Source organism: Musa acuminata, chromosome BXJ1-7 (genome assembly GCF_036884655.1).
Source record: "Musa acuminata AAA Group cultivar baxijiao chromosome BXJ1-7, Cavendish_Baxijiao_AAA, whole genome shotgun sequence".
In the NCBI taxonomy this organism is placed as follows: Eukaryota; Viridiplantae; Streptophyta; class Magnoliopsida; order Zingiberales; family Musaceae; genus Musa; species Musa acuminata.
This window is the reverse complement of record NC_088333.1, coordinates 42,523,079-42,546,420: the sequence shown is the minus strand read 5'-3', so window position 1 is coordinate 42,546,420 and position 23,342 is coordinate 42,523,079. Positions and strand designations below refer to the sequence as shown.

Here is a 23,342-nt window from a genome sequence, read left to right as displayed (position 1 = left end):
AATTTATTTAAAATAAAAGGTTTTTAAAACCAAATACTGAACGCCATGAATTTTATTGGATGAGAATTTTATCGGATGCGGATCAGTAAAAGTGCGTCCGACGGCAAGCGGAGATATTTTTGGGTGGGCCTGCCTGTTGTTGTATTATTTTGATTTCTCTCAGCTACAAATATAAAGCGTCGCTCATCTTCCCACACGGCAATACAAATACACGAGAGAGAGAGAGACAGAGAGGGAAGGAATACCCGCCTGGTGAAGGTCGGCTCCCTCTTGCGATTCCGTGGCTGTGGTGCCGCGGCGTCGCCTTCACTGCTCCTTTCTCCATAGTTACCCTTCTCCTCCTCCTCAAGCCTCTGCTCGCCCTCATTCATGCCCCCTACCAAAGCCTTGAAAGAAACATCTTCTTCTCTGTGCTCTTCAAGCGACGAACATGTACCGTTGTTGTCTGTGCATGGCCTACTCGCCCTCCTCCGTTCCGGATCCTGACCGCTCGCTCCCTGGTGGTGCCGAGCTCTGAGCTCGCCATGGGAGCGGATGAGGTAGCGACGGCTTCTTGTCCTTCTCTTGATGTTCGATGACTATTTCGTATCTTGATGCTTCCTTCGGTTTCGTTTGGATTCCCTCCTGTTGATCTTCCTGGAATTGAAGGTTTCTATTTGGTTTTGGTAAGGCCGTGAATAGGGAGTTCAATTTCCGTTTCTTGTTTCGTCGTCGACTCTTTCTTTCGCGATGGATACAGACATCTAGACGAGTCATTGCTTGTTTTTCTTGCTGGTTTGGAGCCGTTGACCTCCCTTTTTGTGGATTGTTCTTGTTTCAGGTTGACGGGAATAGATTTTGGTGGAAGATATACTAAAGGGCCTTCGTATTAGCTTGTAATTTTGGGCGTTCTTAACATATGATAGCCCACTACTCTGCTCGAGCTTACGGCTTTTGTAAGGCTTTTTTCCCTTGTATTTTAGGTACATGTTGGAGGAAAAGCTGCTCGTTCTGCTTCATACTCGAAGGTTGAGTTCGACAAAGTTTCAGTAATCAAGGTACCGATGTATCGTTTACCTGAAGAATTTTTATGCAAAAAAAGAGAGGAAAAATTAATGTTTTTTAATTAGGAATTAAACTTAATAATTTGTCATTGTTAGATTAAATATTCAAGCTTTTAGAAGTAATTATTAGATTAAATATTAAAGTTTTTAGAAGTAATTATGAGAAGTCATTTTATCCAGTAGAAACTTAGAGAAGATTGAAAGTCTGAGAGGAACATTAAATGTGGTTTGACAATAGAATTGAATGTTTGTCTTGCTAGGAAGTTTCTTTTTATGAGAAGTTTCAGTGCTGCAGCCTTTAAGAGGCCTCTTTTAGGCAGTGTTAATCGGATGCTTTAGACAGAAGTTTCTTATCGGTTTTTTAGTTTCTGATCTAAGCATAGGGATTCTGACAATCACTTTGTTCTAGAGGAGATAGAACATGCCGACACATTTCCACTGAATGCAATAACCAGCAGAGGGGCCTCTAGATTATCGAACTATGATTTGTCAACCACTGTACACATCTTTATGGAGCTCGATAGCTTGCATCTCATATCTGGTTCTTGCATAATTTAGCCACAGTTGATGTGCTTGTGGTATAATATAATCCATGAATGGTGTAGAAGAAGTGCATTGAGAAGCTGACTAGAAAGGGCACCCCTTAAGCTTGTGAAAGTAAATAAGTAAAAAAGAACTTTCTCTTGGGACTCTTGAGATCTACTTTGCGTTGGCCATGGTCTACTTGTGGCAACAGGCCTTCCAGTTATGTTCTCTGACATTATTATCCCACTTTGAGCATGTGGACCTCCGTTTTTTTTTGTGCATATGTGGTTACTTAAACTAAAAATGAAACTAAGACTTCTTGTCACTTCTGAAAGCTTTACTTTTTTCTATTTTCTTGTAGGACATATTGAACTGAAGTTACAGCTAACGTCAGAATATCGGTCATTGTTTTTTCAACTACGGGCTTATTTTCTGTGTACTTGAGATAAAACATGGCAGAGGATGCTGTACGAAGTTATGGAAACAATGAAGATTTAAATGTTGAATTAAGTCACACAAATGGGAGTGTAACTCACTTTCAGTACCATTCACAATGGATGGCACATTGGAAACGAGCAAGCAGCATTTCAGCTCATCAGTGCCATAAGCACTGTACTCTTTCTGATGCAAGCAACAGAAAAAATTGCCTAAAACAAGAGGGCTATTCGCAAGTCGAAAATACGAAATCTGGGAAGGTTCAACTGGTAAGCATAGGTACGAGGGAAGGAACAACCCCCGAATCCAGGAATGTGTGCAGTTCTGAGCTTAATGAATTAGGCCTAACATTGCATGTTCACCGGTCAGCTGAATTTGTGGGAGCTGAAAAGGGAAGATGTGAGATGGACAATACTCTGGTGCCGAAAGATGTACATACATATGATGGAGTTGTAGTATCAGATAAATTGCATCTTCATAATTTTTCAGACTCCTCTATAAACTGGGAAAACTACAACACATGCCATTCTCTGAATTCAGATGAAATTCACTTTCCTAAGTATGACATAAGTTGGAAGATTGATAATATTTTAAATCCTAAAAGAGGACCTGGACATGGTCAAGTGGCCAATAGATTTGTTAAGTTACATCTTCCATTAAAAGGAACTATGTTAGGCTCCCATGTAACAGAATCTAAAGCAAAAGAGATTAGTACAAGTAGTGATCAAGAGATTGAACCCTGTGATACTGTTAACGGCTTACAAAATTTTCAAGATGGTATTAGTGCATCAACTTCTCTGCCTGCGATGGTCAGATCTAAAGCTGAGATGCCAAATATGAAGTCTCCTGTGTGCATTAAAGATAGAAGAATGTCTTCAGAATCGGATCACACACTTGATGAACATCGGGTAAGAAGTAGCTTCACTAATTGAACCATGAGTTACGTAATTTTTCTGGTCATTAAAGATTAGCTTCACTAATCTGAACCATGCAGGTGCTAAGAGATTTGTGGCCAGGCAAATCTCCTCTTTCATATCTAATTAGGGAAAACGATACTGAGGATGTTCTTCATCAGCCATTAAACTATATGTCCAACTGCTTCATTCATAATGTTGCAAGTTTGGATATACATAACTATGTTCATCCTGTGAATAATATAGATGGAGATGCACAGAACCCTTTTAATGCTATTCATTATCAGTTGACAACAAAGAATATGCCAATGGAGTTGTCGCGAGAAAAACAATTGATAGAAGATTCGACAGAAACTGCAAAAGCAAAAGTTACTCCCTTGTTTGAAATGTTAACAGTACCAGCAACAGCAAGGAACCAAGGAATGTGGCAAGGAGATTCACTGCCTTTAATTAACTCAAATAGCATGGAAAATGGGGTTGATGTAAATGGAATTGAGATACATATGATGGGAAACAGGGAAAGACCATCAGCTAAAACTGATGCAATTCACATTGAGGCTTGCCTGGAAAAAAACTCTCCAAAAGGTAAATACTTAATGATAAATACACACGTAAGCCTAGATAAATTTTCCATTATTCTCTTGCTAAGAAGCATCAAACATCTGCAATTTAATCATGTGTTATAAGTAGTAGAATATTTCTTCCAAGAAGAATTATATGTAGAATAGTCCTCCCTAAATTTTCAATTTTTTCTGTGTTTTGCAGGCACAATTTCTGACAGACTACAAAAGGTACAGTTATCTGCATTCTAAAATTTTTAAATATGGTGAAGGGCACTGCATAAGATAAGCTAGTTACTGTATGCTAGAGTCTGTGCAATTGTATTTGTTGCAAGTTACTCCAATCATGTGATAGACCCGAGTTGATTGACTTGGCAGAACATATCCCACGTGCAAGTCTGGCTTTTCTTATCTCACAGTGTTAGAAACTGTTGATAGCTTAGCTTTCTTGAGCTGTTTACTTTCTCTTATATGGTTTTTCATACTATTTGGGTTCTCAGTACCTTGAAGATCATTATAGGTATCTTTCATTTTAATACTACTTTCTTCCTATCAATAATGATTATCTTGAGGTGGCCATTATGCAGCAGCTGGAGTCTTTTGTCTTTTTTATGGTTGAGGAACCTCCTTGAAACTAAAGCACCATGAGGACACTATATGTTCTGCATGTGAGACTAGGAGCATGATGCATAAAAATCTGTTTTCGAGGATTGCTTGAGACACATTCTTTGACTTTTGTTGACAAAAGGCTGTTGATTTTAAAAAAAAAGAGAGAGAGAGAGAGAAGGGACTTGTTATGCTATATGTGAAGCTTTAGTGAAGCCACTAATGAATGGTGAGTTGATTGCACTGCCTTTTTCTTTTAGATCAACTTGCAGAAAAGCTCTGAGATCTTTACCTTTGGTAGAACAATAAGAATGCACTATTGGATTTGATAAAAAACTGAAACTTTCATGACCAGAATCTTCTGACTTTTTTTTTTGTCGGTGAAGCTTAGAAATTAGTTGTATATTTGAATAGTTTCAATCAAAATTCTTTTAATGAAAATTGATGAATGTAAGTTACATGAGGCTCTCAATATGATGCTATTTGGACTAGTATGATACAGAAACTGGCGCCAGAGAAGTGTGAACATCATGCAGATAAGATTAATAAGCATGACATGAATAAGAATACCATAGGCCCCGTGGTTCATGCAAATGTAATTAAAGATTATTATGCAATTGAGATCTGAATAGAAATGGGTAAAACATAAACTAAGCAGAGAAGATCTAGAGCCAATCTCTCACAAGGTAGCCATCCTTTTCTTGATGACAATTATTAGTTAGATTTCATGGGATAGTCAGATTTATTTACCATCTTAGACCCCATGCATCAAATCAGTAAGCTGGATATAGGACCATCCAGAAGAATCAGGATCTAGTGCATTGGCCAAGGTAGATACTTTTGCTTCCCTCCCCAGAGTTTCAGAAGAAAGATATCAAGGCAGGGCTTAGGATACCTACAAAGTAAAGCAAGGTGGAGTGGGCTGGAGGAAGAATATTTATAAGAAGTGACAGGAAGTTGTTCTATCAAATCATTTAGCCATAGATGTTCTAGCTATTTTGCAGTAAAAGCCACAATCTCATCATGTAGTAAGCCTACTTATGTAAATGGAAGATTCATATGAGAAGACAAAGTCATTAAGATCATCATTTTTCCCTGAAATCATGGCTAATTCTTTGGATGTTGGACATTCAAATTTAGATGATCCATAATTTTTTAGCCCTCTTTTTCTGTTAATGGTATTTACTAGTCATATTCTCTGATCATTCTGCATGGAGAAAAATTAGGCAATTTTGTAGTAATTAACTACTTGCCAAAATTCAAGAACACGAAGACATGACACTTAAAAAATGAAGTCCACCATACTCTGTGTTGGACTGGATGAGGTGACGAGCTAAAAATAGGTCTCAACTGGAAATTACAGAGACTGACCAAAAGGAAAAAACATGTGCTGGTTATCATATAAAGTATTGATCTTTATCCTAGCCTTGAGTTGATATGTGGTATTTAAGTCCTGATGCTGCAAGCAGTGATCAAAGGAAATGGGCGGTTGGTTTTCTTTGGTTGCTGATTTCATTCTCTAACTTCATTATATCTCTTGAGAATGTACTCAAGTTTTGAGACCAAGTTGTATCCTGTAGCTGGATTCTATGTAGGTTGCTGATGGCATCACTTTGTTGGAAGTTGGCACTACACATCTTTGGCTTTGTTCTAAGGCTTTGTGAAAGTCTTAGAACACATTGCTTCATCATATAAGAAAATATGATGCCTGCTTGTGTGTAAATCGATGATAATTTTATTCTTTATTTTTGAACTTCATAAAGTTTGGGTTGTTTTTATCTTGTAGTATATATGCATCTTCATGGATAGTCAACCATCCTGCAAGCTTATTGGTCTCTTAATGTTAATATGCATATATTGATAAACCAACTTTTGGGTATAGGTAGCTTGATGACAAAATAAAACATTTGTACTAACATTAAGTTCTGCAGGACCTTCCACACACGAACCTAATAAAATCCCACTCTCCATCACCTTCAGCAATCCAGGAAACTTTGAGCAGATATGTTAATTCCTCAGACAAAACTGGTAGCGTAAGTACTGGAGGACTGAGCACATCTAGAACTGAAAGCATGAATGTAGATCAAGTTTTTTCTCATGTTCAGAGGTCCAAGAATTCAAATACTAGTAGTATAATTGAAAACTTGGCACAAATGGAGCAATGTAAAAGATGGCTCAAGCGCCTCAGACACAAATCTTCAGGTGCTTTTGGCCTTGGTTCTAAGAGAACAAAAATTGGAGATCACCCCACTAATGCAGAAGTATGTAGCTTTTCAAGTAAAGCACACAATTATGACACATCCAGCTCGGCGATGACAAAATGTCCCAAGGAACAGCAGATACCCGATACGACCAAAGACATACCAAGTACTTCTGAGTGCTCCTATGGAGTATCAGCAAGAGACGTGCAATACTGGATTAAAAGATGGTGTTATAAGACCCCTCAAACAGTTAAAGCTCATGTGAGTGTAGTTACACCTGGGCTATGGGAGCCTGAAAATCGAAAAGTGCTTCCTGATAATATTGAGGGGAAACAGTTCCCAAGCATCAGGGCGATAGCTTTGATGGGGAGAGCAATGAACAAATTCCAAACAGGTCAGTTTCAGAGAAAGGGATCATCAGTGGTGTGGAATATAGAGGACTTTTGAAAGCTACAGGGCTTTGGTTTCCGGTCCTCATGCAGCTTGCAGATTTCCATGGCGAGAAAGGTGCAATCGAAAGACACCATCCAAAATATTGTGGATCAGATGTGAAAAGTTATCCAAATTCGAGGTTGCATACATTACAATCAGTAAATTCTATAGTCATGTTTCCTTAATGTTGATCTTTTGTTTTTCTGGGATCAGCTTTTAAGGAAGTAATCTGAACTCTATATCTACTTAATATGTTCTGAAAGATGTTTTTCTTATCCTCATTTTTGCGGTACACATTTTCTTTTCATGGACCCTGGTGCATTCTCTCATGTTGTCATACCACCATGTATATGTTCATTCTGATTTGCTGCGCCCATGTTGGAGATGGTAAATTGCTACTGACAAGCTTCATCAGGATTATGTGGCTGCTTGCAGGTATGTGATGCTGGTATCTCAGTGGTTGACATATTCTTGCATTTCAATTTCTTGATGAATTGATAGTCCTTTTTAACTTGATAGAACTGAATTCTTGAGATGGCCAAGACATGTGGCATGACTTTTTCTTGCGTTCTTTTGTAGTTAGATCCCAAGCTGGGTCAAGGCGATCATATTTGATGTTCTCAAAAGCACAACCTTCCAGAAGTCATTGGAATAGTAGCTTCTGTTGGAAAGGCAACACTTGTGCTGGAACTTGCGGTCTCCTGTAGATGCCTTGTGACTCAGATGCCTGCTTGTCCGACGAGCTGTTCTTCCGGAAAACCGTCCTGCGGACCAGTGAAGCCATTAAGCAGTTCGATGCTTCGCCGAGATGTGGACATTCGGTATGTATGCCTTGCGACTCGATGAAAGATTTAGTGTCACACCGAGGGGGATTGATTTCATCAAATACAGATCCTTGCACCCACGTGGTGATGATGGACATAATCGATTGGGTGGTTTCGTGATTGAAGACTAGGAGAGAAAGGGAACTCGACAATTCCCCTATGAGCTTAAGTTAGAGATTGTCCAATAATATGAGAGCCAGCCATGTCAGTACGTCATAGAGGAGACGGAGAAAAGAAAGTAATACGAGAGGAAGTGAAGATGAGGAAGTATGATTTAGTACACTGGAATTGGAGTTCCTAACAGAGGAGGTTCAGATAAAGAAGTATGGTGTAGTATGATAGAATGGAGATCTTCTCTATCGTCCCTCTACCGAAGATGGTATTCCTCTCAATTTTCTTCTTTCCCTTTGTCGTCTAGAGGAGTCCTCTTGAAGGGTAAGGGAGTTGGGAATCTCTCTCTCTCTCACAGAGGCGCAGATGTTGTTTAACAGATTAGCAGTTTTGGGTTTTCTCTATGCCAATCGCAGGTTTAGCATTGGTAGATAAGAGGGTTCGGTGAGGATATCGTAATGAAGTTTGGTTTGATGTTTGAATAAATGTGTCGTGATTGATGAATCGATATGACTTGATCCACGGGTCGATGTTGAGAGTTTTGGACCCAAAATATATTTTATCATCTAGAATAAAAATGTGTTAGGTACTTAAGAGTAGAGTACTCATGAGACCTTTTTATAAAGAACTCAGTAATCGTCGGAGTTAAATGAAGACTTCATTTATATGATAGTTACACTGAATCGTATGTCGTCACTATTGGATTATGGGAGCATCTATCAAACCATCGAGCTTATGTAGGCTCATTAATGAAGTGAGAGAGCCACGTCAAATGTGTTGAAATAATTGGGTGCCAAAGGTGGCATCGAGTGGACGACAATGGATGCATTGTATTAGCTTGATGTGTCAAGTTGATGAGGCGATGGGATGTGATATGGTTTGGTGGACAACATCATGTTTGGTGGACAACTTAGTCACGGTTGGTGCTATTGTTGTCACTTCGGTCAGACTTACGTATGTTTCAAGGTCGGATTTATATTAGAAGAAGGGGGATGTTTTATGGTTGAATTCGAAGATGGATGATGCTTTATTATCATCAGTAACTAAAGATGGAGGATGCTTCGTAGTCAAATTTAATTGTAGCAAAATGAGAGGATGCTTCATGGCCAAAATTATTTGTGTCAAAATAGAGGATGTTTCGTGGCAGGATTTGATCGCATCGAAAAAATAAGATACTTCGTGATTGGATCTGATCATGTTAGAGATAGAGGATGACTCAGGGTCAAATTCGATTATATCACAGATGGAGGATGATTCATGGACGAATTTGACCACAATGAGAATGAAGGATGTTGTATGGTTAATATAGGTATAGTAGAATAGGCTTCCTTGTTGTCCTCTCAAGGAGAATCATTACATTGACCTGACATCCTGAGGCTAATATAGAGCAATTGAAGATCCTCACAAACCTCTTTATATATGAGTTCAACTTGATTTAGCGAGACAAATTCATGTGTGAAGTGTTGACTCTATGATTCAAGTCGATGGAGGGGCCCCTAAGACCAACTTCGAACTCTAAGTTGATTCTTGTTTGACCTGATGAACTATGGTGTTTGACCTGATGAACTATGGTGTTTGACCAAGCTTGATGAACTGTGATGTTTGACCAAGTCTATTGTCACAGACTTAATTATTTTTTTTCTAAGTCATGCAATTCCCTTATGTGTTCGTATGTAAATGGTCAGCCTCCTCCAAATCTCTTATGGTCCCTTGATAATCTACAAAAGAGAAGATAAGTTAGATAAAGCATTTAACTTGGGATCCACAAATAGTTATTTTAGTAAATACCTAATAAGCAATACAAATTACAAACATAGACTTTGCAAGCTTTAAACGGTCACACGACAAAAGATCTAAACTGGTTCGTCATGACCAAAAGTCTCCACAAGTGCTCATATGACACTATCACAGAACAAAATAGTGAACCAGCCTTAGACACTACCTCAAAGGCCTATCTAGTCATGTGCGACCCAAGTAACTCTTGGATGTTATGCTGATTGACACTCCACACAACTATGTGAAGCTAGAAAATCCCTAAAATGGTTGTTTGGATAGCCTATTTCTATGTAGTTTTGCCTCTGCCTGATGAGTTCATATATCTTGCATTTATATACTTGAAACGACCACAAAAGCCAATCAAAATGGGACTGTCATACCTACCGTAAGCCCTTTACATGTTGTGCAAAGTATGAATACAATTAAAAGATAAAGACATACACAAGTATTGCATCGATTACCCTGTTTGTAGCTTTGTCCATAGAATTCTCTCCCACTTGTTCCTTCAACACCCTTGTCAAAGCCTTTGTGGACGCTACATCTCCTTGCCTTTACTGAATCTTCAATCTTTTACTCCAATTGCAATACGCACCTTGGCTCCCAACTGCACTCTATCGCTATTATTGATTAGCCGACCTTTGATTTGTCACGTTGCTTTAACTCGCAAATGATTCTTGACTTTGGTTGGTATAGAGTCGATTGAGTTATACTGATTCTTGTTGGTTCCTATGGATCCCTCAGATAAAGAAAAAGACCTTTATTATGCATTAGTCTCTCAAACGTCACATACTGCTTAAACTTAGTGGATGCATATTAGAGCTTGAATGAGTATTATCTCGTAGACCTTAAAGTTTTTGGAATCTTTCTTCCGCAAAATTTATCAATCGATTTCTTTTCTACTTAGTTGTCACCTCCAAGAAGGTTCATATTATTTTCGCTTTCGATTAACATTCTATTGAAAAATAAAATGGATAGTCTACTCTCGATAGCACCGATCACCATTGGAGAGGATTTGACAACTGTTGGCCTTCACTAAATTTTTTTAAAGGGTCTTTGGACCTATGTAGAGCTTCTTTATTAGATAAATAAGTGAACTAGGGTACTTGATTTCACCCATTCTTTTAAGAGTTGAAAAGACAAAGATTACTTGACTTCGTCAGTCTCTTCAAGATTTATACTCTATACATCAAGCTAATTACTAGCATTCGCCTACTCTTTGCTCATACTTCTGAAGTACCCGAAGTATTTGTACTCCTTGCATTGAGTTAGCTACTGCGATTTATCATCTTATTGCCATCAAACTTATGGAAAGTAAGAAGTTTTGCTCGAAAAGAATAAAATTTCGCTCTAATTTGGAACAAGTCTAGACTAATAGTTTTCGATACCTCTAGGATTGTATCATTTTTGTCGTATCATTTTTGCCCTAATTGCAGAGCACTCCTGCATCGATTCAAAATCCTTCACTTTTGGTTATTTCAATGAGAAGCTCATTGACACTAGTCTTATGAAGTTCCCTAGCCTCTACCCTACAACCTTATCTTAGTGTTTGGATTTTGCCTCTGCATTCTCCACTTCCTTAATTCCATTCATGACCAAGCTCTCGCTCTCTCCATGAGAGTAAGGGATTGATAACTCTATAGAAATTTCGCCTTTTCGATACATGATGCTACCATGCCCATGGCCCTATTATCTGTAACCTTGCATCTGCGTTTATTTCTTCACGATTAGTATATCTACCTCTATGACACTCTTTTGAGTTTACCTCCATTTTAACAAATGCTTGGTTTTGGGTAGCCGAGTCCCTCTGAACTCATTATCACTTCCTTACCTTTTTTGACCACCTACTTCAACACTTTTATGTTCTTTGAATAGTTCCTCTTAGTCGATGAGAAGACAAACTTCAACTATCAAGCATGGCCTCCGTCATTATATTGAAAGGCTCACACTAATTCTATTTTCCTTTGTTTTCTTGATGGCAATGTTTGCTTACTTGACTTCGTCTTTTGACTTGTCGAGCTCCCTTAAGTGAATATGAGCTCTAGAGTAGTATAACTCTTCAATCGCTCTAATTATACATCTATATGATCAAACCCCCCCACCCCCCGAGACTACTAGTACTTACACTTAGAATTTCCCCTCGATGGTATATAACTCTCGTATGTTGATGACTAAGGTTTTCATCCGATGCAAAATTCAATGCACACACGAAAGACTTGCCTCTATGGTACCATGACATTTATAGTTTGAATTTGTAGTCTTTCTTGTCATCGTGTTATTCACTGAAGTGGAATTCCTAGTAGCTCCCGATCATACATCCATATAATTAAGTCCGTCGCGGGACCTCTCCTGTATGTGTTGCATTACCTCGAATTATTCCACTATGATCCACTACACCATGTCACCTCTTGAAGACATCTTCATTATATTTTGATTTTTGTAAGATGAACTCGGATTGTGATCTCTCTAAGTGTAGCCTCTGCCAACTCATCATAGGGCCTCCGTCGCCTCCAATTGTGTTCGCTTCTTTGGCAATTGACCTTTGTCCACCCACTCTCGGGTCACACCTAAACAAAGCACAGCCCTAGAACAATTTATTTTTAGAATCTTAATGGCATTAAGAGAGAGGATGAATTAATATAATAATATTTTTAACTAATTTTAAAACTCGATTGATAAATCAACATGTTTCAAAAACTTGATTGATCAAGTTAAAGTTGTAAGTAAAGAAAATAAAACTAGATCGTAAGTGCAAGTAAAGAGAGGCAAATTGATTTATAATGGTTCGATATTTCTAATCTATGTCCACTCCTGATTCATCTTCCCTCGAGGTCATCGATTTTCACTATTGATCTTCTTTTTAATGAGCGAACGATCAATTCCCTTGTTATAGGTTTCTCTGTTTTCATATTGATGAGATAACTTTTATACTCTCTTTTTACATAAAATCTTTCACCTCCTACAACTTAAAATTATGCTCAAAATAAAAATTTTCAATACTTTTTTTTTTTAGAAATAGATGCTCCATCAATCAAGCAGAGTACTACCACTCGCACTAAGTGATAATACTATCATAATCAGGTGGCATTAGCAATACTACCGCTAACATAAATAGTATTTTGTCGATATATACAGTATCACTATCAAAAACATTAAAAAAAATAAACAATATTTTTTGGTTGACTCAAAACGGTACTGCCCAAGGCGTAGAGATACCACCAACTAAGCCTAGTTTAAGCCTATTTTGACTCTGGTTCAAGTCCATTAGCTTTTTTCTTGATAAATTGACATAATTAACTCAATACCAACTCAAATTACTCAAATTGACTCATGACCTCGATCAAAACAATCAACCATGCCATACGTTGTCAGATCACATATTCCAAGATTGTCAGGTCAAAGCTGCATAAGCGAAGAGAAAAGACAGCAAACACAATCAACACTTAAACGAGCCACATATGCGCACTAAAAACATCAACAAACCCAACACAAGCACCAAACGCCCATTTTTAGCCATGCATTACATCTTAACCCGGTCCATATACATGGACTGTCTCTGCCTTCGTACGATAAAACCAAAGTTCCTTTTTCTTGTACAACCAGAGTTTCTTTATGTCAACAACATAAACGCGTCTGTTTACTAAGCTGCTTCTGCAAACCCAACTCTCAAGTTGCCATAGTCAAATACAGTGTGATAAACTCCCATGAAGACATCTCCCAGAATCCTGCAGTTCCAAGCACCATTTGCAAGTGAGAGAACCATGAAAGATGGATATTTTGACAAATATGGTAATAAAACCAGGACGCACCAAATAGGACCACGTGGTGGTGGGACGTCCAGGGCTATGAACCCACTAATGCACTGTGCTGCAGCACCCTCACCAACCTTTAGAATATACTGCAAACCCAAGAGGCCGAGGTTATGGCGAGATTAAACAGGGCGGATTAATATGATTGAAACTTTTATAGAAACATTCCGTTGAAATAAGGAAACCTCCACAAATCTTATGCAAGTCATTTCATTTTTACACTGGCTTAACAAAATTGCAAATAAGAAAACAGAGATAGAGGCAAGTGTCATGATTCAGTACAGGAGATTCTAGGCTCCTTGACAACAGACAGAGCAAATACTATCCCGTTTAGAAACATCATTCCAAGAGAAGATCTTCGGTAGCCCTGTGAAAAAAGCCCAATTCCAATTTGGAATAAGCCTATTTTAATCCCACTTTGTGTTAAGATTATCAAAGGACCTTCAACACCAAACGTAGTGCAACTTCCGGTCCGTGCACATATTTAAGTATAAACATACCCATGAGAGGTTAATCCTCAACCACAAGGAACTAGATTGGTCTTTTGATGAAGAATTAAAACTTGGATTGAAATTACTTAATCACTTTCCTAATTAAGTCAATCCTTAGACCTGGATCAAGATAAGGCCACAACATGTTCCTATAGTAATATTCCCACAGTTGATTATAATCTGAAGCAAAAAGAAATCCAAGGACATCCAGCAAATTTTAAGATCTCCATTGAACCAATAAGTATCTTCATTCTCACCCATAGAGAATGTGATGGTCTTTCATACTTCAGTCAAATGAGAATATTTTCTAGCAGGCCACTAAGTTATGCGACCACAAGTTAATGCCATTAAATTTGCTGGGATTTTGTCCCCTACTCCAAAACCACAAAGTGCCATTTTAAACCCGTGGTTATTCATGTTGTATTAGGTTGCTTAACCATGCCAGCTAGTGTCCCTTGAAGGTCACTGACGTTCACTAGTGCAATAACCTTTGGCAATCTCGATATCCAGATTGCCAGCTCAAAACTTACTGTTTCTGACTCTGGCATCAAGAAATTAAAAATTAAATTGCTCAATGGATGGTGATGAGGTACTAATGCAGAATTTGACAAGACTTTCTGTGGTATGATTGCTTATACGGAAGAAAGGATGCATGAGATGCAAAATAATATCCGTTCATGCAACATCAAGCTCTTCAAGTGCATATTACTCGTCTGGAAATCTATATTTACACTCCTAGCCGAGTAGTTCAGCAAACAAATATTGTTTTTATTCAAGACTAAAATTTAAAATAAATAAGACTTCATATATGAATATCAATGGCAACAATTATTAGTCATACATCAAAGCAATCCAGCCTGATAGATGAGCATCTATAATCAACAGCCTTGACTGTTCACAGAAGTCAGCATGCTCACTTCATTGATGTCTGTGCACAGACGAGCTTCTATACTCCTTATTTTTGTAAAGCTTGTCACAAAGAGGTAAACAGACACTTTTTTGCTTCCCTACATATTTCACAACATTACCATAAAGAAGGATTTACTATGCCACAAAAGTTGCACAGCTACCAATCTTTCATGGTTCACAAGAAAACCAAATTACCCTGGTTGGCGTGCATACCAAGGCAACCCATGCTCCTACATCATCATATTCATGGGAAAAACAATATTCTTATCTAAAGATTGCATTATTCCCATAATTGGTTTAAGTATGCCTAATTATATTTACCAAAAGACGAATAATTTATAGAACAAAAAATTGGAAACTTTAACATGAAGCAATCAGGCCACTAGTTAGGGAGCCTATCGCACAACATTCCCGTTAATACGAGATCTGACGTCAATATAAACAACCCTAGCCCCACAAGCATTAAGAATATTTGTGCCACTCAAACCTTAGTCACAAAGATTGCAAAAAAAACAACTTTGCCATGGCACTAAGCAGTTTACAGAAAATTTCAACTCATCAATAGTAAATATTAAGAGTGTAGTGATACCGATGAGAAATATTATACCTGCTCTGCTGTAAGCTCAAATGTTTTATTTCCAATGGTGAACGAGACTCCAGGCATGGATGAAATGGCAGCACAGTCTACGGATGATTCTCCCATGGGACTAGGCAGCCGTTCACATAGCTGCAATGGAACTCAAAACACGATCTAACATGTACACACTGCAGTCTTTAATGCATCACATGATTCAAAATGACTTCACCTCATTTATGTAGTTTAGTACACGTTCTTGTGTCTGATTCTGTCTCAGTTGATTTTGCATCCATACAACTGCCATCTCACAGACACCGCAGATAGCATCACTCTGGAGACCAGATGATACATCAGCATTCTCATTCACCACGCTCTCAATGCCAATACTGCAAACACATCAAAGCAAAAGCAAAGCTTATATGTGAGTAATGGAACTTGCATTTCTAAACCCAAAGTAGACAACTTTTCTCAGTGATAAACTATCAACCTAACTCCATGAGTTCCATCAAAGGTGCACAGACCAATCCGAGAGCAAACCTTCGATGGTTCAGTCTGCAAAATGATACATGGCCAACAAACAGTATACGGCATCAGGTAGTCAGCAAGATCATCTAAAATCATCATATGCATGAAAACATTGGTGCAAACCTCTGACAGCAACATGTCCAAAATTTGTTCCCCATATTGAGCTACTACTGCTTTGCACTCTTGGCTAACAACACCAGAAGCTCCAATTTTCTGATTAATTTCTGCAATAACTGTCTGCAGAAATCTCAGGAGATATTAGTCATTGGTTGGTGGTCTAGGGAAAAGCAGTACCACAGTTAATGATACTACGCATATGCACTGCAGTTAAGACCATAACCACTTTAAATGTACCTAATAAATGTAATTCATTTGGCAATTTAGAGTACACTGGGAAACTAAAGAAGGATCAATATGCTCACTTAAGCTACTCCATATGAAAGTACCCTATTGAAACACAAGAAAGTGTCCGATGTTCCAAGATTAATATTCAGATTTTAAGTAAAGCAGCATAAGTAATTCATCGTACCAATGACCTAGTAGTTCACTGCTCCACTATCAGCTTCCACATAAACCCAACCATGGACTGTATTGATACAACAATTTACAAATTCATCTTGTTATATACATAGCAACCAGAGTTAGATAGATATGTATATTATGAATAGAAATTCAAGGATTTAAGAAACCTACTCCATGTGTAGTACCACTAGGTTATATATAAAAATTTGCAGTGTAATATTTCTGATTTTCATAGAATAAAATGTAGTACCACAAAGCATCCTGACTTGCAAACAAAATAGGTTCTGAACAGACCAACCTTTGATCAGGTGCTTCTTTTTTTAAGAAAAAAAGCAATCATGGAAAATGAATCAACAAATACTACAAGTATTAATTCCACAGTCATAAACAATCTTGCACCCACATATTAGTAATCGATTTATTGTTTTTTTCTTTTTTTATGGGCAAAATAGATTTCTACCTTATTCTAAATTCAATCAAATTGCATCCCTTGTCAGGTTCAATTAGTCTTCATGTTAAAACAATGGTATCAACAATTTTCCTATACTGACCCACTTTTCTTAAGTTCCAGAAATAAAAGGTTCCAAAGAATCTTCCTAATTAAAAAAAGAAAGAAAATAGAAAACAACAAATGCTTTTGAGTGTGAACACTGAAAAGATTTTGATCATTTACAAATACCCAGTAGAACTGCAACTAAGATATTCAAGTGGACAATCACTAACAATGACGTCGTCTTTGACATGAAAATATCTTTGAGTAGGATATATGTTACCAAGACAACTAACAGGCTGCATTCAATCTTAAAGAAGAAAATGAACTAGCTTAGTAGAAAACCTAATTTTACAGTGGATATTCAACCAGCAATTTAATCATGACTTTCTACCAATGCAGAATCGCATCAGCACAATAGATATGATACATAAGTTGAATAAAAAAGGTGAAACATAATACGAAACAGATACAAACGAATTAATAACCTAAATGGGCTAAATCATGCCCTCCCCCACCTTTTAAAAGAAAAAACTCCACTAACAGAATATTGTAACAATGTGACTTGAGGACACTGCAATCATGAATTAGAAACTGGCTCAACCAGGATGCAGACATGGCATTTTTGTGCGGTTCATTTCAAGATGGACTGCACCATCTGGTAAGCCAGACTGGTACCATACTGTAGACAATAAGTTTATCATTTGATATTGATATATTTTTCTCATTCTCTATAGCTGTCACAATTGTTTTCAATTGTTTTCTCTTTTTTTTCTCTTTTCTGTCTCTTCTTCCCTCAGGCACGCTCTCTACTTCTCCTTCGCTCTCATTACTTCCCTTATTCTCTCTCTTATCTGGACGATGACTCATGCTGAGGTGTTGGTAGTACTGGTACCATATCAATACCATATGGATCCAACTGCTAACTGGTATTGGTAGTGGATTAATATTTGAATCCATGATTGCAACCATGTAACATTCAATTATTTATGCAGATATCTATCAGGAGCAACTAATATAGCAATTGTTGGAACAAAAAAATATCTTCAAATATAAATAAATAAAAGAAGATGGATCTTCCTAATCGAAAAACTGCCAAATATTGTACATACCATTGGACCAGCAATTAGAGAAGTTCCTGAATCTGCAATTGCAGCACAACCACCAGCACAGAATCCTGATAAACATACAATAAAAATCAGATAAGGAATAATATCACGATAATACAGAAGTAGATGAATCCAAGTGCTATACCAGTAGACTGGCCATCAATATGTACATCGCCCATGTCAAACTGTGGAAAAAAAAGGCAGGAATTGGTAAGGTTCACCAACTTGGCAGGCTATGTGCATAAATGACATCACAAATGCAAATGGGGTGCAGAGAAGAACCTGCCAATAACCCTTCTGAGTTACAGGAACATATATGTGTTCACCTTTATAATGATTTGGATCAACCCCACCAAAAACTATCTCACCTCCCTCACCTTCATCAGCATTTCGGTTAAACCAGAAAGAAAAAACAGGTTCCTTGACAAGACCTTGCTTGATCATATTATACCTGTGCATATAATTAATTAGTTGATTCTAGCCTATTAAGACCTACTTTCAGTTACATTAACAATTAATATTATTCAAATATATATCTGACAATTAATACAAGAAACCTGCAACCACTCTCTATAATTTTAACATGGAGAGGAAGCACCTATGATCCAACAGTAAAGCACATTATGGCTCCATGCGAAGAGAACTTAGTGCACATGCATTATCCATTCCTCCCAACACAGACCGTAGTACAGTCGCCCAATTCAGTCCCCGAGATATACCAGTTCCAGCCCAAACATATGAAGAGATGGACTGCCCCCATTTCGATGGTCTAGTCTGTGCCCATCTCCACAGTCTAGTCTGGTATTAAACAAGGAAAAGAAAAAAAGTCTAAAACCAAGGATTAGGGATCACATTCTCCTCTCCATACGAGCATAGCCCTACTGTCGTCCTCTTCTTCATACTTGTAGAACCCCAAGGCAATGCCTCCCAGTCGCCCACTGCGTCGCCTGACCACAAGTACGCTTCCTCCCCCTTTTCGGACATCTCCTCTTCTTCTTCCTCATTCTCCTATTCCTCCATCACTTCCTCTTCCTCTTTATTCTTCATCCTCTTCCTGCACTGACATCTCTTCCTTCCTCTTTTTCTTCCTCCTCTTTGTCTATACAAACACTGGGGCTGTACATAATGGTCTGACCAGGGATCAGTGATCAGTCTGGTACCATGAGTAAAACCGATTCACTTATAATTCACTTAGTCAAAATGTATTATTTAAGTATCTTTGGGGCACAAAGATATTGATGATAGCCATTAGACTCCAGGTTCCAAAATCAATGATTGCCACTACAGCAGTTAGGCAGCGGCCTTATTATACAACTTAGCATTTTGCCACAATATTCTCTGCTGGAGGAAAAAAAACAGAAATCGCATTGGAAGCTACGTTTAATTGAGAGCAAGCTACAACAACAGGTGGGAAAGACTAATGTGAAGAATGCATACATATGTCCATTTCTAAAAAAGTTTATGAACAACAATAATATATGTTCTGTCATCTAAGGTTATCAGTCAATTCCTGAAAACAAAGAATGGAACTTGCTATGACTTCCTAAAGAAGAAGGTAACACAAATCAACACATCAGGGGAACTGAATCATATATTCTATATATCACATTAGATAGATGTCATAGTAAAGAACTAACACTATACCTTTATCATATATTCTATATATCACATTAGATATATATCATGGTAAAGAAAATAGATGAAGAATGACATGCCATCAAATATAGCTCTAACTATCTAAATAGACTTTCCATTTTTGCTTTGATGTTCTAATAGACCACCTATTCTTTTTGTTCTATAAATTGCACAACATATCATGCTTTTCATTTCTGTGCAGTTTGTAGAGCAAAAAGAATAGATGATTTATTAGAACATTAAGACAAAAAAAAGGAAAGTCTAATTAGACATTTAGAAATATATTTGGTGGCATATCGTTCTTCACCCATTTTCTTTACATCATGACATCTATCTAATGTGATATATAGAATATATGACAAAAGAAATGTTAGGAGTTTTTTTTTCAATCAATCATGTCATATAGACCCATGTCAGACATCAAATTGCTTCGATTTGAATTATCCTAAGTACCTATTGCTTTCCAATTTAGAATAAAAAGAAACTTCAATATGCAAAAAACAAAGAATATGAAAAATCAATAAGCTGTACAAATAACATTGAATAATATATTATTTAGATATATATAAAAAACAAAGGTAATAGCTAGATTACCACACAGGTACAGCATTGCCAACAGATATCTCCTTAAACCCAAGTCCAAGTATGCCATCAAATTTCGCCACCACGAATGTGACACTTGGTTCTCTGGTAGCTTCAATAAAGTCCTGAACCAATATCCCTTATTAACACAAGAACAATATCAATAAAAATTATTAACTAAAAACTGAGGCTTTAAATATATTAAGCCACTCAAAATTAAAAACCTGGTATTTAACAACTAGGTCACCAATAGTGACATGATCTTGGCTAAAAAAACCAGAAATCGATCCTGATCCATAATGAATAGCTGCAGACTTGCCTGCACAGGAAAAGACAACCTAGAGTTAGCATCTGATTTCTTACCAGGGTGTAAGAATCACACAAGATGTTGACAGAAACCAACAGAGGTCACACACACACACACAGAGGGAGAGAGAGAGAGAGAGAGATAGAGAGAGAGAATAAAAGAGGCATTTCCTGAATCATAAAGCATAATTTGTTAAAGATGAGTAGATGATGCAAAAGATGACTGGTGATGTGCACCGAGCCAGCTGACTATCCTATCATGATATATAGCACAGATTTCAGAGAGGAAGAAACCACAGGCCCCTCAGTATGCATGAATTATAATCAGAAAGGTATCAAAGAGTATGCCTCAGACATGTCTCTTTTCCAGGAAGGCACCAACACAACTGACTTCAGTTTTATGGCCAAGAGCAGCTTGTGGTCAGAGTTACAGCTATATGCTACACTGGCAAATTTATGGATAGTGCCTGTTAATCTGTTATGTACTGGCAGAGGGTTACTATTTCTGCTTCTACAAAATCGTCCCTCTATTTCCTACATATCCAAAGTACTTTAGGATTTTATAGTCACTCATCAATAGATTAGCAATTTACAAGCCAATTATACAGATCATTACCATGGCCAATCCTAGACAAGAATAGTTATTTGTCTGCGAACTATTCTCACCATGATGATACTTAAAAGAAAAGGATTTATCCACTCTTTGATCCTAATAAATTATATATATATATATATATATATATATATATGTGTGTGTGTGTGTGTGTGTGTGTGTGTGTGTGTGTGTGAGTAAAGAGAGAGAGAGAGAGAGAGAGAGAGAGAGAGAGAGAGAGAGAAAGAGACTAACCATTCTTCTGGTAGGTGCTTGATCGAGTTGACTTGTACCTCGAGTGGAGGAAGCAAGCAACCTGTTAGAAGGACATATTTCATCAACCCTGAAATTTTCAACACCAATTCTTGGACTACCAAATATTTTCAGGCATCCACCACAAACTAAACAAATCGCTCACCGAGAAGTAGCACTTGGAAGAGGGAACCCACAAATTTGAGCTCCCCGTATCAAAGATCACGGTGAACTTCTGTGCAGGGGAACCGATGCCGATCTCTCCAAAATACTGCGCGTTCATATAGTTCTTGAGAGAAACAATATCAGTATCTTCCCCGTTACCAAGTCGAAAGCCGTGCTTCCGGGCCATCAAACGCCTCCTTTCCTGAACAAGCCGAGCCGCGATTCTGCCGTTTTCGTCCAAGGGCTTTTTCTTCAGCTTGATCCTGACCAAACCATCGGCCGATGCTGGAAGAACCAAAGGCAGCACAAGTATCGAAAGCAGAACAAGAGATGCGAGAAATCCACGTCTGGTGCCCATGATCCACTGTCGATCCAAAATATGAACGTTAAATCCCTAGAATATATCAATCTATAGCATGATTACATTAAAGATTTGAAAAGAAAAAGCTATCCTCCACAACAGATTAGATGAAATAGGGGAAAACGAATTCGAAATCAATCCTGACGAACCGATTACCACAAAGAAACACTAAATGAGGGAACGAAGTCCACCTGCCTTCACCTGCAGTCTTCAGTTGCGTTATTATGTAGTAAAGAGAGGAAGAATATTTAAAAATAAGGAAGATACGTCAAATTGCACCGTCCGATCTTTCACCCGAAGCGAAATGAACCGTTGGATAACTATCCTTTTCTACAGTGGCGGTGTGCGCACAAATGTCCACGCCTGTGGGATGCCGGGACTGCGACGTGGCCTACGTAAACAGAAAACGACGCAGGATACATTCGTACATTTCCCGACGTTGCCGAAGATAAACCTGTATTGTCATTGGACATCCTAACTGACCCCAGTGGCTTCCTTCTGTAGCAAGGAGTGTAAACTCAACGGGTACAGTCTAATGGGTAAGAAACTAATTTTGTATTTCCAATTTCAATAGAGAGAGCGAAGAAGACTAAGGCACTCGGGAACACGTTACTCTCGAGAGCCACAGACGGCGGGCAGCGGGTCCCATTGTAGATTACAGATGACCTATCTCTGTGGGTGTCGCGGCGAGGACAAACTTGTCTGGCGTATTTATTTGGCCCCTTTTAGAACATTCAGACCAAAGCAGTGATCGGAAGTGGCTCGGAGGCGGGCACGCCTCCGCGTGTCAGTGGCCATCCAGACGACACCAGAATCCGTGGCAAGCTGAAATGAGGACTCGTACTCGGGATCAGGGAGACCGGCGAATTGGGTCGGGCGTGAGACAACTAATGGATCGAAATCGGATTGTATCAGGTCCGAGAGAACCAATCCGATAGCCCATTACGACGTTGTTCCGGAGTTTATTTGAAATCCGACCCATCCCAAGACCTTTAGATCTCACAATCTTACTATCTATGCGTACATATGCAGTTTAATTGAATACAAGGCAAATTTGCAGTGGGCTGCCCCTTATCATTATTTTATTGATGGGTAACACTATAAATATAATCTCAAAATCTATTATCAAGAGATTAAATTTAAGGTACAATTATATCTTACCTCATTTAAAATAATCTAGATTGACAAAATCATTCTAACCAAAAGATGTCTAATACTAATTAAAATAAGTGATTGTCAATTAAATTTAGTGTAACATCTTATCAATTGACATTCTTTTAGGTCAATCTTATTTGTATGATTTTGATATTATCGATCATAAAGAGAAAATAAATATATATTTTCATATAAAAATAAAAACATCATGACTAATAAAATTATAATAAATAAATAACTCACAAGTCTCCTCCACAAGTCTTAACAAACAAACAAAAAGGCTTTACTTACTGGATCTTAAATCTTATAAAAAAAAAAAAAAAAACTTAAACAATAAGTTTAAAATGACCATCATTAAGAAGATAAATTCTTAGCCATTCTTAACCTAACTCCTAAGGCTAAGTCATTTTTAAATGAATTTTCTAATATCACACCCTC

General features: G+C 37.8%; 2 protein-coding genes across 6 annotated transcripts; one reads left to right on the top strand and one right to left on the bottom strand.

The window, feature by feature from the left end:
* Window positions 1–203: 203 nt before the first annotated feature.
* On the top strand, window positions 204–6,997 carry LOC103992825 (uncharacterized). Of its 3 annotated transcripts, XM_018829048.2 has the most exons (7): window positions 204–539; window positions 821–875; window positions 963–1,037; window positions 1,930–2,911; window positions 2,998–3,502; window positions 3,683–3,708; window positions 6,015–6,997. In XM_018829048.2, the coding sequence occupies exons 4-7, from the start codon at window positions 2,021–2,023 to the stop codon at window positions 6,729–6,731; spliced, it is 2,139 nt and encodes a 712-aa protein (XP_018684593.2). In that variant the 5' UTR covers window positions 204–539; window positions 821–875; window positions 963–1,037; window positions 1,930–2,020; the 3' UTR covers window positions 6,732–6,997. The 3 variants fall into 3 exon arrangements, with proteins under 3 accessions (XP_018684593.2, XP_018684594.2, XP_065049489.1); XM_018829049.2 differs by lacking the exon at window positions 821–875; XM_065193417.1 differs by having other exon boundaries at window positions 821–1,037.
* A 5,918-nt stretch (window positions 6,998–12,915) lies between these two features.
* On the bottom strand, window positions 12,916–22,043 carry LOC103992824 (aspartic proteinase oryzasin-1). Of its 3 annotated transcripts, none has more exons than XM_009412694.3 (14): window positions 21,906–22,043; window positions 21,390–21,752; window positions 21,227–21,287; window positions 20,298–20,392; window positions 20,086–20,198; window positions 18,139–18,307; window positions 18,002–18,041; window positions 17,860–17,924; window positions 15,859–15,972; window positions 15,698–15,762; window positions 15,440–15,596; window positions 15,241–15,360; window positions 13,234–13,322; window positions 12,916–13,149 (listed from the first exon to the last, which is right to left on the bottom strand). In XM_009412694.3, the coding sequence occupies exons 2-14, from the start codon at window positions 21,744–21,746 to the stop codon at window positions 13,065–13,067; spliced, it is 1,530 nt and encodes a 509-aa protein (XP_009410969.2). In that variant the 5' UTR covers window positions 21,747–21,752; window positions 21,906–22,043; the 3' UTR covers window positions 12,916–13,064. The 3 variants fall into 3 exon arrangements, with proteins under 3 accessions (XP_009410969.2, XP_065049488.1, XP_009410968.2); XM_065193416.1 differs by having other exon boundaries at window positions 21,941–21,964; XM_009412693.3 differs by having other exon boundaries at window positions 21,899–21,961.
* Window positions 22,044–23,342: the final 1,299 nt, after the last annotated feature.